This window comes from Filicampus tigris, chromosome 5 (assembly GCF_054856515.1).
Source record: "Filicampus tigris isolate MCC_2025a chromosome 5, RoL_Ftig_1.0, whole genome shotgun sequence".
NCBI lineage: Eukaryota > Metazoa > Chordata > Actinopteri > Syngnathiformes > Syngnathidae > Filicampus > Filicampus tigris.
Window position 1 is genome coordinate 8,797,740 of NC_141221.1, and position 15,202 is coordinate 8,812,941.

The 15,202-nt window shown below is 43.3% G+C and overlaps 1 protein-coding gene across 4 annotated transcripts in view; it reads right to left on the minus strand.

Annotated features, from left to right (window-relative positions):
• The window catches only part of sema6a (sema domain, transmembrane domain (TM), and cytoplasmic domain, (semaphorin) 6A), a 138,671-nt gene that overhangs the window by 24,995 nt on the left and 98,474 nt on the right, over window positions 1–15,202 (minus strand). For all 4 annotated transcript variants that reach the window (XM_086030173.1, XM_086030172.1, XM_086030176.1 and 1 more), the window contains 5 exons: window positions 13,323–13,478; window positions 9,414–9,587; window positions 6,853–6,993; window positions 6,669–6,743; window positions 456–514 (listed from right to left, as the gene is read on the minus strand). In XM_086030173.1, coding sequence (XP_085886299.1) covers window positions 456–514; window positions 6,669–6,743; window positions 6,853–6,993; window positions 9,414–9,587; window positions 13,323–13,478 — 605 coding nt within the window. The remainder of the gene's footprint in view (window positions 1–455; window positions 515–6,668; window positions 6,744–6,852; window positions 6,994–9,413; window positions 9,588–13,322; window positions 13,479–15,202) is intronic.

Sequence of the window (15,202 nt, forward strand, 5' to 3'; positions counted from 1 at the left end):
CAATGTATGATTCTCCCCCTCTTGTATAACGATATTTGGGGCTGGCTAATTGGGTTGAGAGTTCCGTGCCCCGTTTTTGTGTGCATACACAAGCGAAATCCTTTTTCCGACTGTGGCACTGAATGTTTGTGTGACAGCGTGCAAGAAGGAAGACAGTCTTTGCGCCACAGGGCACAGAACTCCACTGACCGAGGGGAGGAAAGATTTGGGGCGGGGGTGGGGGGGGGGGGGGTAGTGGAGTGGAGTGTGGGACGAGAACGAATGGGGCAGATGGATGGAAGATGCTGAAAGAGAGAATTGTGAGGGCGGAACAGATGGGCGGAGGGAAAAAGGTGACGGCAGCGAAGATGGAAACGGAGAATAGAGGGTGAGTTAGCATACAGTGTGCGTATTATGGGACGGCTATGGTAGTGAAAAAGGAAAGATACGAGAGAGCGAAAAAAGGGCCTGCTTACTTTGGCAGTCTCCCAGGCCATCTGTGTTACCATGCTCCACGTCCTGCTCAAAGGCGGATCTGCAGGGAACAGAGACATCATGGTCAGCAGTGGGAAGCGGGCCAAGAGCCGGTGCGATCCGAGTCACATCGCTTCGGGAAAACAACAACAAAAGCATCCCTCCAACGCGGCGGATTTCTAAGAATGCTTCGGCGAAGCCTGCAGGAGGCCTTTAACTGGAACGCCATCAAAGAACACAAAGCAGGCACCCTGAAGGTGTCAAGACAAGGGTTATGACGAAGGAAACATGTAGGCTAAAAAAAAAACAATCATAATTGGCACAGAGCCCCTCTTTCGCATATATAATCATCTTTGTTACTGTACTGGAGAACTTTCACATATCTGTACTGTACTCATTTATACTTCTAGCGACTTTCACTTTTAGCCAACTAAATAAAAGGTATGCAAAAAAAAAAAAAAAATCACAAAGAAAAGCTGCATTGATGAACTACCTCGAAGCACTAAGGGGAAGAATAATCCTACCTGTCTCGAGCAAGGCATTCAAATTACCAGTGCAGAGTATGGGCAAAATGATGCACCTGCTACTCTACTGCTCACACATCTCCATCAGCAGATGGCAACCAAAATGACGAAAACGGTGCACTCTGTGGTGGTGTGATTGGAGATAACGTTATGGACTTTATGGGTGCATTTACAGAAATGATTTTTGTACATTGGATGAAGTGCCTCTAATGCCTACAGTACATTAAGTGACAGAAATATTGGCATTCAAAAACTCTACATAAACCCTGAAGAGGCACATTGAGGGAGCTTAAATGAATGTAGATGTAGTCAAAATTTCAGTGTTCTTGTAGTTATCATGAGACTGGTCAGGAATATGCTAAACGTGATGGCCTGGCTAACGTGTGCAGTTGACTTTGCTTATTAGCCAACACACAGATTTGAAGTCCCAGCAAAATCTAAATTTGACACACTGGTCACAGAGAAGAGTGCTGCCTGACAAATTATATGGTTAAAAAAGACATGGGTATCAAGTGAGGCTTCAAAATTAGGAAAAAATATCTAGTCGCTGTTTCCGCTGAATGCATAAAACTACACCCAGCTGAAAAAGGGAGGCTACTTTGTCCAACAACTTTCCTACACATCCCACAATGTTAGAGCTGCAAAAAGATCTCAGTTTAAAGCCACTGGTAGCTGGAATATATTCCACCAGGTTGTCGCAGGGCTTTCCACGCTCCGACGAGAGGCACTAGCCGCCAGCTAGCTTGTAAGCTAATAGGCCTCCAGGGCTTCTCTTGACCAGCGTAAGGGCGGCGGGCTAGTCCGCAGCATCGCCTGCTCCCTTGGGAGTTTAAATCACAACATACACAATGACAGTTGTGTAAATTGTAGCATCCTGGGAAGATACATATTTGGGGTGTAATAATGGCTAGCTAGCTAACTGCACACTGTAGTAGAAGGAATGGGCTTGGTAATACATTCTAAGTAACTCATAGGAATGGGCTTGGTAATAAATTCTAAGTAACTCATAAATGCACCATAAAACTGATGTGAATGAAGACACTTAAATTGTTTTATAGTAGAGGAGAGGCGACTTAAGCCGGATACCCAAGTGCGTCAACGCTACAGCGCTACAGCACCACAATTAAATAGGCCTACATCGTTTTGTCATGTTTTCAGCAATTGTTTTCACACATGATGTACTTAAAAACAAATCTCTGACTGCACTTTACGGCTCTTTAACTACTGTAAACCACTGTTAACTAAATAAAAAAAATAATTAAAAAGAAGCAAATCAAACTTTTAACTTTTACTCCACAAGGTGACATTTACTTCTACCCAAGTTATTTTCTGCTAAAATACATCTACTTTTACCCAAGTGAAGCTTTGAGCTACTTTAATTTCTCTTCTACGTCTACTATGTGTCCAGATATGAGTCCTAATCACATGGGCCAAGGGCAGTGCGCTGAGGTGTAGCCGAGCCCTGAGAGCCATCACATGACACAGAAGGGGTGAAGTAAAGTTTTTTTTAGAGATGTCATTTTCTGCTACAATCTGCACAGAGACCTGTTTTCAGCCTGAAAGACCACCAAGCAGGCAGGAGATCTGTGAAACAGAGCGGACCAACTGTCAAGCAGGATCACAGTCACGCATGACAGCTTCTCACAATCGCCCTCCCGCCTCTCATCTTCCTCACCCGCCCCTGCTTACAATTACTGCATGAAGATCTGCCTGCTGCCCCCCAATCCCACAACCAATCCAGTCCCGTCTCAGAAAAAGTGAAAAGCTTACAAGGAAAAGTACAAAGAGGTTCATGGGGGATAACAAACAGATTCTCACCATAACTGTCAATTCTTGGAAATTCCTATTCACCCTATCAAACCACAACAATAATTCAGTCAACGGCAGCATTTATCAGCTTGAGAGCCTTGCCAGCACTTTTAAGCACCAGATTTCCTCACAGTTGCCGTAAACACTGACCCCGTCTAAGCATATGTGCCAAATGGTGTTTTCATAAGGGTTTTTTTTATTGGACGGGAGTGCTGGTTTTACATAGGAAGACAAAAAAAAAACATTTTTGAGGCCACTTGTTGCTAGGCAGAATTTATTGGACACATTCATTTAATCGCTGTCCAAAGAAGACAAAAACGGGAATGTCTCAGGTTTTTCTTGAAGCTGAAAACCAAAGAAATTCCATTTTCTTGTGTTTTTGCATAAAAGAAAATTGACACAACTGAAAGATAGTTGTATATTAATGATATTAGCCATCAAGTCTGTGAACAGCTTTTCAAAACGGTCACAGATACTGAAAGGATGTTTGACCCAAAGGCCGATACAAAAACAACCATAACAACTGTCACATATTCCATCAATCTGACATACTTGGACAGGACGACTCCAGTGACATTTTAAGAAAGAAAAAAAAACAACAACAGTTGTACAGCCGCTTGTTGCTATGCAGAATTTAATGTAACACTCACTTTGCTGTTTCCTCACCCACTTGGGACGGAGGAGTTTGCTGCCCCACGCAGCCGTGAAATGAGGCACTGGTGGGAACACAGTCAACTCCAACTTACACTAAATAACTCCCAAAACAGGTATATAAGGATTAGGACATTAATTTTAAACTGGAATCACAACTCAGTCAGAAATTCGATTTTTATTCCTTTCTTTACACCATCCATTCATGTACTACACCACTACCTCAATTGTCCCTAAACCAAAACACTGGAATCTGGAACCCCACTGGAATTCCAATTCAAATCAACATTAGAGACAACATGGTTAATATTACACAACTTTTCCCTAGGAATTAACACTGAGCCTCACTACACTACAGCCTCAGCGTCTATCAGTGACACTTCGCTCGTGAACTATCCATTTGTCCCGTAGAAGCTGCGTCATGGCAACGGCAGGAGCGCTTGAGTTTGACACCAAAGAGAGTTCAGCTGAGGGTTAAGATCATGCATATTTAAATCAAACTTGCACTGTACATTAGAGGAGCCAGCAACTGGGGTTCTTGACTCAGATGAGATTATCATGTGAGATACAGTATGTCATACATGTAGTAGCGGTAGGAAGGAATCTGGTTGTGAAGGGCAGGCATTATATCAGGCATTAGAAATGTTAATTAGTCATACCCGAAGTCGGTTGACATGTTGAGACTTCATTGAAAAAAAATGTGCAAAATAAGCATACAGTTTGGAGTAGCTCATTCATGGCTAAACATTCAGTCACGACTTTGATTTGGCAGTCAATTTACACGCAAAATCTAATGTGCAGATTTGTAGAGGACGAGCAGATCTGAGATCACAAGAATGGACACAGGGGGTGGGGGTGGCTTGGGGCCATATAGCAACGGCGTAGGAGTGTTCAAGCTGCTTCTATTCGAGACATAACTCTGAATGGCAACGTGGTCACACTAACACAAAGACCAGATGAAGGTAGAGAGGAAAGGAAAATGTGAGGATACTGTAAACAGGCAAGTAGGATTTTGCACTAAAGACAATGCATTGTAATTAGCAAGAAAACGGCTGTATTTTGAGGATTACTGCTTTTTAAAAAATGTCATAATTCAATCAAAAGAAATAACCTGTAAGAGTGGAACAAGAGAGTCGAAATCTTATCGGTGTGTGTGCTCTTTCAAGAGTGAAAGCTGGCCAGTGGCGTCATGCGGCAGAAACCTCTCAAGGGTCAAAGACAGAATGTGATGACACCTGTATACAGCAAAGACTGCTTGTTGGTGTTTGTGGGCTCTGTTGTGAGCATCGAACAAACATCGCATTCACAACGGACGCTGGAGCCTTGCGCCCGGCTGACATTTTACAGCGGGGGAGCCGAGAAGTTGGAGCCCTTAAGAAAAGCCGGGACATTGCAACTCTATTTCACATGCTCCGTTTTTTTCCCCCGCAATTGTCCCCATAACGTTTTGAAGACACCAAAAACTGCTGGAGGCAGAACTGCGGCTTTCTTGTGTGAAGCAAAGGGCCCGTCGTCCAGGCATTGGTATATGATGAAGTAGGAAGTATTGCAGCAGCTTTTCTTTGACATTTCATCACCTGCCTGTTTCTATTTCTCCGGCCTTGCCAATAAACAGCAACATTGTCTTTTTACAGCTGACTGGAAACGAGAGACATATTGTGGAGATTCGCCATACCGTATGCGCTATTACTGGACCGATGTCGGCTCCTTCAATCCGAGTTCTCCGCCGGCTTGGCAAAATAATAACAGGATGGGTGTGACTATTTGTGTGTTCGTGCATGCCTTTGGCACAGCAGGCTAATCATTTTGCAGCACAGGGATCACATTCGTTCAACGTCAAATAGCCAACGGAGTGCCGATCCTTTTGTTATGACTTCATGTGTAAAAAGTTTTTCCCACCACAAAGCTTCAGTATGCTGTTTGTTCAGAGAATATAATCGGGCTGTGTCCCAGCTAGCACCACAAAATTACAGTGAGCGTGACCATCTAGCGTTGCTCGGGCCAAGCAGCCAACCCCTGGCCGGGCGGCGTGCGGCGCTTTGCTTCCATTCGGCCCTCCAATAGCCTTTGCAGCTCAGGGAAATTGCACTTACACACCATAAAATTAGAAAGCTCACAGACATGTCAAATCCAGAGATGAAGGCTACCAGGCATTCAAAGAAGGTTGGATTGGAAAACTTGTAAGACACTTGTATGGCCTTTCAATACCGTATAGCAAAGGACCGCATTCAAATTCACTGGAGCAAAATACTTGTTAAATCTAAATTGGAAGAAAAAGGAATGGACGGACGGCCCAAGTATTCATCCCAACTATAACTTTCTATCTCATATTAATTTTAAATGATTTCCATCCATCTATTACATGCACCACTTGCGAGGAGCTGGAGCAAATCCCAGCTGCCACTGGGCAAGAGATGGAGTTAACCCGGGGCAGATCAATTTCCCAAAATCTTCAACCTACTTTCTTTGCAAGTCTACTGAATAATTTATGAATCCAAAACATTTATGATACAACCGTCAATTTTAATAAGGTCAGATTTGTTTCAAGAATTTGAGAATTTACTCATGAGAGTTGAAGTGGACTGCTGATTTAATTCTGCAAAAGTAGCCGTTTCTTTTCCAAACCGTGCCAAAGGCTGCATCAAATTCAAAATGCGGTGTCGATCAAGCAACCTTAACAAGCCACCCATCCATCCATTGTCTATAGCACTTGTCCTCATTAGGGTCGCTGACTTTCAGCGAGTAAGCCGTTTCACACTCACACTCACACTCACAGCTATGGACCATTTACAGTCTTCAATTAACCTAACATGGGCAATTTGGAACGAATCACCTACTTGGTGAAACCCCACGTAAGCATGTGGAGAACATGCACGTCCCACAGAAGTAGCCCAAAGCCGAGATTCTAACTTTCAGATGCTCTGTGCTTATCTTCAGTCAAGGCTTTGAGTGTTTTCACAATGTCACCTTCCCTCACATAATCATTAATGGCAATTTAGAGTCTTCAGTTGACCTAAAGTGCAGTAGATACAATATTATATTACCCACACAAGGACAGCGAGAACTACTGACCCCAGTTGGGGATTCTTGGTTGTACCACCTCTGGAGTGATCAGTCGGAACGAGCCACACAACAACAGCAGCGCCATACGGCATGCAGGCCACGATAAGGAGACGGATGTTATTCGTTTCAAAAATGACATTATTAAATACTGTGATTTCAGTGACTTACTTGGTATCAATCACTTGTCTGCATGCTCCTTCCGACACCCAACCACAGTAAGGGTCCCTGGAGGCGATGCAGGACCTGGGTGACACACAAAAGACATTCATCTCTAGAAATACGAGGACAGCCTTTTTGGGGGGGGATTTCAAATGTAGGTGATTCGTTGGTCTATCGTGGCTATTGAACGCACTTCTTGCATCTTCCGTGCCGTTCGCAGCGAGACAGAGGCACCTTAACCACACAGGAAGTGAACGCCACCCACAGGGCGTGACCCTTTGCGTCAATCTGTATGCTGACGATGCGCTTGTCCTCCACGCCGTCTATACTGCACCTAAAGAAAGGACGACAAACAGCAGATGTACGGATGAGGAAAGCATTTTTGATTTACGGTAAAGGGGCACTCGAAAGCGGCCACGCCGACAGATAATCCGAAGGAAAAAGGCATTTTATGGTGTTGGCATAGCTAGCTAGCTAACTAAACATCGCAATTGCATAACCACTGAGGTGAACAAGAGCGCTCAAGGTCTTCCGTAGCGAGGGAAGGGCGACTTTTCCCTGGGCCCAAAAAATCTCCACAAGGGGGTACCAACAAAGTTCTTTGTCTTAACACATGTTTTCAATAATCTTCAAAATGTGTAATCAACTTCTAAAAAAAAACTCCTCAGAATTCACTTTACAGCGTCTTTAAAGACTAGCGGCCAGTTTGTTGTTAAGAGACAAAACAAGATTTGACTGCTCAATTATGAGAAAAAAAAGTGGGTGCGATTAAGACGAGGCAGAGGTTGATGAGATAACGTTGGAATGAAGACCATGAGGTCAGGGGCAGAATGGGAGATAGATGGAGATCAAGAACAGAGGGATATAGATACGCCAGATGGCTATGGTGAGCAGTCAGCAGTAACACTGCACTTAACGTAAACCCCACTAACAAAATCCACTTCCCCCACTATCCACTTCCTCTGTCCCTGGGCAGTCTTTGTTCGCCCGGCCCCATAGGAGCAACTGTAATCCCTTTGGGTGTGCCCGGCATCTTTCTTTCTATCCCTTCTCTCCATCCTTTCCTCTCCCCATCCTGGGATTAATCCTCCCCCTTTGCAGTGCTTCGGTGCCGCATTAACATTCTCAATTAGAGCTTAGAGTCCATCTACACTGGGTAATGCTCGGCAATCGGGCGCGTGCTGATCCAGCTAACGCCAGCCAGAGGGTAGAATGCGGGCAAAGTCACTTACTGTACTCGAGTGATGCCAGATGGCCGACGGCCGACCGCTGCTCAGCTAGCCGGGGAGCGGCGATGGCGAGAGAACGAGGGCGATACAGGAAGGAGACGCAAGGAGGCAGGGCTATGCCCTTCATCCCCTCCATAAGGCACGTCACATGGCCGCAGTATGTTGGGAAACAAACAGCGGCGACCTTGAAAGCTGCCCCTGTCAAGTCCATGCACCCCCCCCCCCCAGTCTCAGCTGTCTAATACCATGTCTGCACGAACGTGGCTATTTTGAAAAGCATATATTTTTCGATGCAATGTGGCCTTTTGTCTTCATGCAGACTCAGCTTGAGTTCACTGAGAAGTGTCTCGAGAGAGAAAGGGAGAGAGAGCACTTGATCTGCCTTTCACCATACGTCACTGCCATAGAAAGATGAACTATTTTTTTTTGCAGCATAAATCTTCCAGTCGAGCAGTAATAATCGTCCAATTTTACCTGGTGGCACTTGGACCGAGAAAGAACAAGCCAAAATAAAATGATGTTGCAGAGCTGGAAAAATGTTTCGAGTAAGGATTTTTTTTTTTGCCTTTACAGTCTGCTTCATTAGGACCAAGTGGTCCAGTGACCTACCGGATACAGCACAAGGCTGTTTTTCTAATATTGGTCGCTACTACGTAATGCCCATCTACAGGTTCGCTAGCAAGTCATGATTTTCAATCAAAGGAGGCAGATTGATATGTTAGGATGGTTTAGCCTTGGTGGAGGTCTCCGCTCTCCTGTAGTTGTTGTTGTTGCCTTTTCCGGCAATTGCTTTCTTCAGGATGTTGATTGGCTAAAATCTTTTTCACTTGACAACCTACAAATATGTGGACTGTTGAGATTTCTTAAAGTGGTGAAAAATATAAAAACAGCAATGAGCTTTAAAATGCAGCCCAGGACAAAAACATAGGCTATTCTTTCCATGACTTCTCTGATCTTCAAGTCTGTTATTTTTCCCCCACTCTGTCCATACTGCTGCTCATTCACCCTCGTCCATTACCCCACCACTAAACGTTTGCCTTGGCAGGTTTCGAAATGTGGCTGGAATTGATTTTTATACGCCAAATTCACAATGACTCTTCGCTCAACAGCCGTACACAACACGCTGGCAAGCCTTGTCATGTATTAGACGAGCTCACCGGGCTGCCTCTGAAGACAAACACAGACCTCAACGTGAGCATGTGCATATGTGTTTCCTTTAATCAGCCATGAGTTTCGGAGGAGCTCGGCTCTGCTGTGGTCGCCGACCGCAGAACTACGTTATCCAGAACCTCAGGCTTGCTCTCTTTAATTTAGGATCTGCGGTTGGGCAAAGTGTAACCTGATAAAACTCTTTTTCAAATGATAGAGTATAGCCATCTGCTTGGCTGGCCCTACTGCAGAAGTTGGGTCGGGGGCGTCGGATATCACAATAGATACAACAACATCCACGTGTTTGTCTGGTTCCATATTATAAGCATAGTGTTTTAGTATCTCTGCGGTAGAAATACATATGCTGGAAACATACTTGTCAGGATTGTAGACATTGAGTTCCTCCAGGAACAGGCTGTCGTTTAGGAAGCCGTTGTTCATCTTAGCGAGGAACTTGAGGATGATGCCTTTCTCAGATCCCAGGAAGACCACAGTGTGGTTCTTATGGGGGCCCGCTTCGCTGTCCACCACAATGCGGGTCAGGCGATAGCTGAAACGCAAAATACCAACACTTTGTTCACTTTCTCTGGTCCCAATGAGTAAATCCCATCCACTTTCATCTTGATTTGGTTTCAATTTACATGGTGGAAAATCCAAGCAAACCACATCAAATCACTCTCTTGTCCTGTTGGTCACAATCATGTAAGTAGGGAGAAGGTTTAGTGCATGGACTAGCGAGTGAAACTAACTGAATTGTGATTTGTTGATAACTTTAATAAAATTGTACTATTCCATGAATGCCAGAAAGATCGAGACACGGCCATGGAGCCGTATTCTGTCCGATGCGGAAGAAGGTCTAATCTGTCTATTCCTATTCTTTATAGTCCTTAAGAAGCTCCCACACAGGAAGGCGGCTCTGCCTAACCCATGTGTCAATGTGTGACTCCACGGTCTTAACTGGTTTCAACTAAATATGTGGGTCAAGAGTGTCATAGAAATAGGAAAATGCAGAGCCAGGAGAAAGGGTCACAGCGACACAACAGCCGAGATCAAGACCCCTATCTAATTATATGTGCCAAAGAGGCCTAATCTCATAGCTTCTTCACGCCTCTCGCTATTTTTTGTCATTGAATAAAAAAACGATATAATACAGTAGAGAAAATTGTATGTGGAGCCTCAAGACCCAATACAGGGTCGCAGTTTTTCCATTGCTTAAATCAAGGTCATTTTTTGCACCAGCAAAGCTTTATGTTTATTCTGTACAAGTAACAGATGGCAATGAAGAGCGCCAGCAGGTCATAAAAATTGCGAGTTTCCACCTTTCACTTCTTCTGGTCCACTTTCACCGAGATGTGTGCGGTTAATTTATCACTATCAGAATGAAAGCATACAACAGTGCACAAAGATCACAGGATCAATCAGTGTGGCTTTCATCAGGCAGCTCAGAAGTTGAAAGTAGGGTTGGCCACAGCAGGGCCCGAATAATCTGGTCGATTGATTTCACTTAAAAAAAAAAAAAAGCATGTCCACTGACTCTTGCAAGGTGGGAGTTGCACGATAAGCCTCATCCATCCTTCTTTACCGATAACTTATGGCTATACGCAAGGTAATCATAGTAGTACTAATCTAGTAATGTACTCAGTGCTGGGCATTCTGCTTATGTGACCGACTGGTCCGTCTATCCGTCTATGACACCCATGTTGTTGTTTGGGGAGTAGATTTGAGTGAGGGAACGGGAGAGGGGAAGTGACGTTTTCCCTATCTTAAGAGACTGAGACGGCCGGACTAAATGCGTCTCCTTTAAATGTGGCGAGGCACAAGGTTCTCAAAGGTACATAAAGCTACAAAAAGGTGCTAAAAGGAAACGCATTGAGTTCTGCTGCGGTGAGACTTCCATGCCGCAGTGAGTCAGTCTTTCGTTTCAAGTATCACCCGTGGGGGAGCAAGTGGTCGTTTGTCGAAGTTGGTAGTCGGAAACGCTAACGGAAGCCCGTTTAAAATAACAGGTGGACCGGCCTATAGACGATTACTATTTTTTCCATCTGAACAAAGAGGCGAATAGACGGACAGCGGAAGGGTAGCCCGGCTGTAGGCGGTAGGCGATAAACGCACCGCAAATTTTGAGTAAAATGCCCAGCTCTAAATATACTGTATATATTTTTTATCTAATGATGTATGCAAGTGTAGATGTAGTTTGCTGTGGTACACAGCTGCTTTACATGGGAACTGCATTTTGCCCCTTTCCTGTAACTATAAAAGTAACAGCAATATTCTAAGATTTGTAAAATGGCACAACTTTGAAGTGGCTAGTTAGTGTGCTCTCCCATAAGTGTGCACTCAATATACGTTCTGCTATTAATGGGATAATAAGATGGAAAATTCATTTGAGGCAAAATGAATGCTAATCTCACTTAACAATATAGTCTCATAAAAGAAGGTCACATCATCTTAACCTTGTCATCCACGCATTTGATCTAAATGTCTCTTAAACTGCTTGGCGCTCGTAATCAAATCAACAATAACAGCAGTCTGAAGCGTAATTGTGGTTCAGATGTATTCGACAATCTGCGGGGAGCCAAGGCCGGCGTTAGTGGGATTTGATTTGAGAGAAAGAAGACAGTCTCAAGGGCAGATGAAGGATGTTGTGTTGTTTCTATCTCGACAAGACTCCTTGTAGTATCTTCTAATTCTTTGATTCATTGTGCTTAGACAGCTGAGGTTGCAGGACCCAAAAAGTGGATGCCAGGGTGTCTCACATGTTTTCAGGAGACTTCTTGGTCATAAAACCAGTATTCTAAAGAGACACTGACAACTATCATAAAAGACCTCGCTGTGTTCCTCCACATGCCTCAATGATGCTTGTTTTTTCATCTTACATAAGGCTTTTAACCGCTGACTCTAACTCGCATGCGAAGCACTGTTCAGTGTAGTGTTATTTCTAATGAAATAAAACAGTTATTATGTGCAACCAAAGACTTATGTGACTTTTCATCATGGCGTGTTGATGAACAGAGACTGACAGTTCTAACCTTGATGATAAGTGTTCGTGTTCTAAACTGAGCCGTGGCAGTATGTAGGTCAGACCGCTGCGAGATGTGCGATGAGGATGATGATAACTTGCAAAAAGCCAGGAAGAATTCTTTATGCGGCTCATCTGCTCCGTGCTACTACCATCGGTGAGGCTTGTCAAAGGTCTGCCAAGCACTTCAGCAATTCAATTAGAATAACAAAATAAAAAATGTCGGACTGACGGTGTGCTCGGCATAAGTAGTGCTGTTAAAAATAGAGTGTGTTTAAAAAAAAATAATCATCAATCATGCACTGGCTTTGACGAGATTCGAACATACCACAAATTATAGACCATTAGTCTTTGCACTTACTTGGGCAGCAATAACTTAACCTTTGTTCACATGTTTTACGAATATTTCCATTTATAATCCTGTTCAACTGTTACATAGGGTATAGAGGGTAGCAGGAGTATGGAGTCCTGTCCAAAAAATTCAGCATGTTGAAAGGTAAACATTTTCTCCAGAGATTTATCATGGTCACCAAATCTACAACTTTGCTTGTTTTAAGTAATACTGACCTGGGAAATTCTCTTGACAAACACCGTTAAACACATAAACGGAGGGAGTTTTTTGACAAGGACAAACTGCCTAAAAACTTAGGATGTTGAATTGGCTGAATATCACTGGAGATCTCAGCAAATATTGCACATTTAGTGTCTCGTATCTCGAAGGATTTTGAAGCATTTGTTCAAAATCTATTGACTTCAGCTCAGTGAACATCTTAAATACTAATTACGCAAGTATGTTTTGTTTTTTGGGGGCTTTTGAGTATCTATCTATCTATCTATCTATCTATCTATCTATCTATCTATCTATCTATCTATCTATCTATCTATCTATCTATCTATCTATCTATCTATCTATCTATCTATAAGATAGTTAGCTAGCTAGCTAACGACAGTATCTTGCTATCTATCTATTTAGGAGTTACCTGACTCAAAATAATTGTACATTTGAACCTCAATTGATTTATCACAAAGGAAACACAGACCATTGATTTTGTCTTTATTACACTACTCTGAGATCTTGTGGGGGGAACAAGCGAACGGTGCAGCTCATAAGAGTGAAAACAGGTCACCAGCTGGCCTGTGGTGTTAGCGCCGCTGAGTTTTAATGAGCCTGATCTCAGTGTAGCACTTCACCTAATTATTACGCCTCTCCGAAAAGGCTCCGAAGAGGATCAGATGAAAACAGGCTTTGGAGCGTGTAATACTTACCGGACCATGGTTTTGAGGAACCAGGGCCGGTTGGCGATGGAGGGCACCGCCTCATCCATCAGGGGATGCATCTTGATGAAGTTAAGCGTGTCGTCGGGGAACTCATTGGAGACCTTGTACCTCTCCATAGATGGACTGCCGGCACAGCTGCCAGGCCTGAAGATGGGGAGAAAAAAAAGAAATTAAAAAGATTCTTCGATAAAGCTCTAAATTTGTTCCGATATAATCAGATGGCGTGACCATTCATTGTCTAAAAAAAGCAGTTCATTTGATTTTTTTTCAAAGATAATGATCAGTAATTCCCTCTGCCAAGTGCATTTCTTTTTGGTTTGTTTGTAATTTCACAGGATTATCCAAACATTATTTGGTCAATTTCATGAAAGAACCCATTACATTTGGGTGAAAATCCAGATTAAAATTCAGATACAGGCATTAATTCAGATACAGGCATTAAATCTTTCTTTTTAACAATTTGAAACGATACACTCAGCTCCAGAATGTAAATGGTAATCTTCTCCATCTAATTCTAATATCAATCACAAAAAAAAAATTTTTCTCCACTTTTATTAACACCAATTTTTTCCCTCCTTTTGCCATTTGAGTCACGGTTGAACCATTCACCCCAATCCCAGAATCAAAAATCGTACGGTCCAATTCGCTTGTCTCAGACAAATGAGCACAAACACAACACAACGGCGGTCCATAACTTTTAATAATAGTTCAGGCGGTGATCAGAATTCTTGAGCTTGTTTTGTGGTTAGAGTTAGGCACGGTGTAGAACTTCCATCCTTCATCGAGAGAGAGAGAGAATTGTTTGAAACATTTTGCTCAACCGATTTCACTCACCACCAAAACATTAGACACGTGTCGGTATGGTGCCGTGCAGTTCTAAACAATTAAATGAAAGGCAGAATGTCTAATACAGTTCTTGTAATGTATCGAATGTGACTGTGACTGTGTGTGTAGCTAATGTCTAAGAGGCTTTGAGGACAGGTGGTGTCCAATTCTCTTTGGTTACAGGATCAAGTGACATGCTATCTATCTAATATCTTTACAGTGAGAAGTTGAGATGGCTGTAAAAGAGAAGCCGCTCTTGATTGCACTTCCCCTTTGCAGGCATCTCACCTTCGAGAGCGTGTAAAACATTTTTACAGCCCAAGTCTTTGATACGATGCCACGCCATAAAATCCACACCCGCTCTCTGAAGTATCAGCCAGCTGGCTACTGGACGTACGAGGTGGCAAACACGCAAGGACCAGGCACCCACTTTCAGACTTAAACACGTGAAATCAAAGTTGAGATGGTGGTGGCATAGGTCAGATGGTTAAGTTTGCATGTCATGGCCAGTCTAGACAGTCATGTCAAGTTATACTGCTAACTGGAAAACATTTGGAACTCTATTAAAAAAAAAAATGTATTTGAAAGAGGACTTTCATTTCATCACAAAACCAGACAACTCCAAGAAAATCATCAGGCACAGCTCCGGAATTGTTTTCTATCCCGGGACTAAATGAGGGGCTTGACTGATACATAATGGGGCTGGGAAAATAATTTATGAATATATTTTATATTAGTCCACTACATGAACTATAAAAATACCCATTTGAAAGAACGATTACTTAACCACAGCGCTTCATTTGGCGAGCCACTTGTCCTTGTTGGATTGTTGTTACAAAGAGGGCAGCATTTGCATAAGGACGGTGAGTGAAGAAAGTGGCAACAAATGCTCGGGAGCGTCTCTGTGCAGTATAGCTTCGTTTACGTATGCAGACATATGGGGAGCAGATCGGAAACAGACACTTCTTACGTACGAGAAGTGTGTAAATGGTTCGGGAGGGACGCTAACACATGGAGGAGCAGCCTGCTGCAGGGGCAGACCT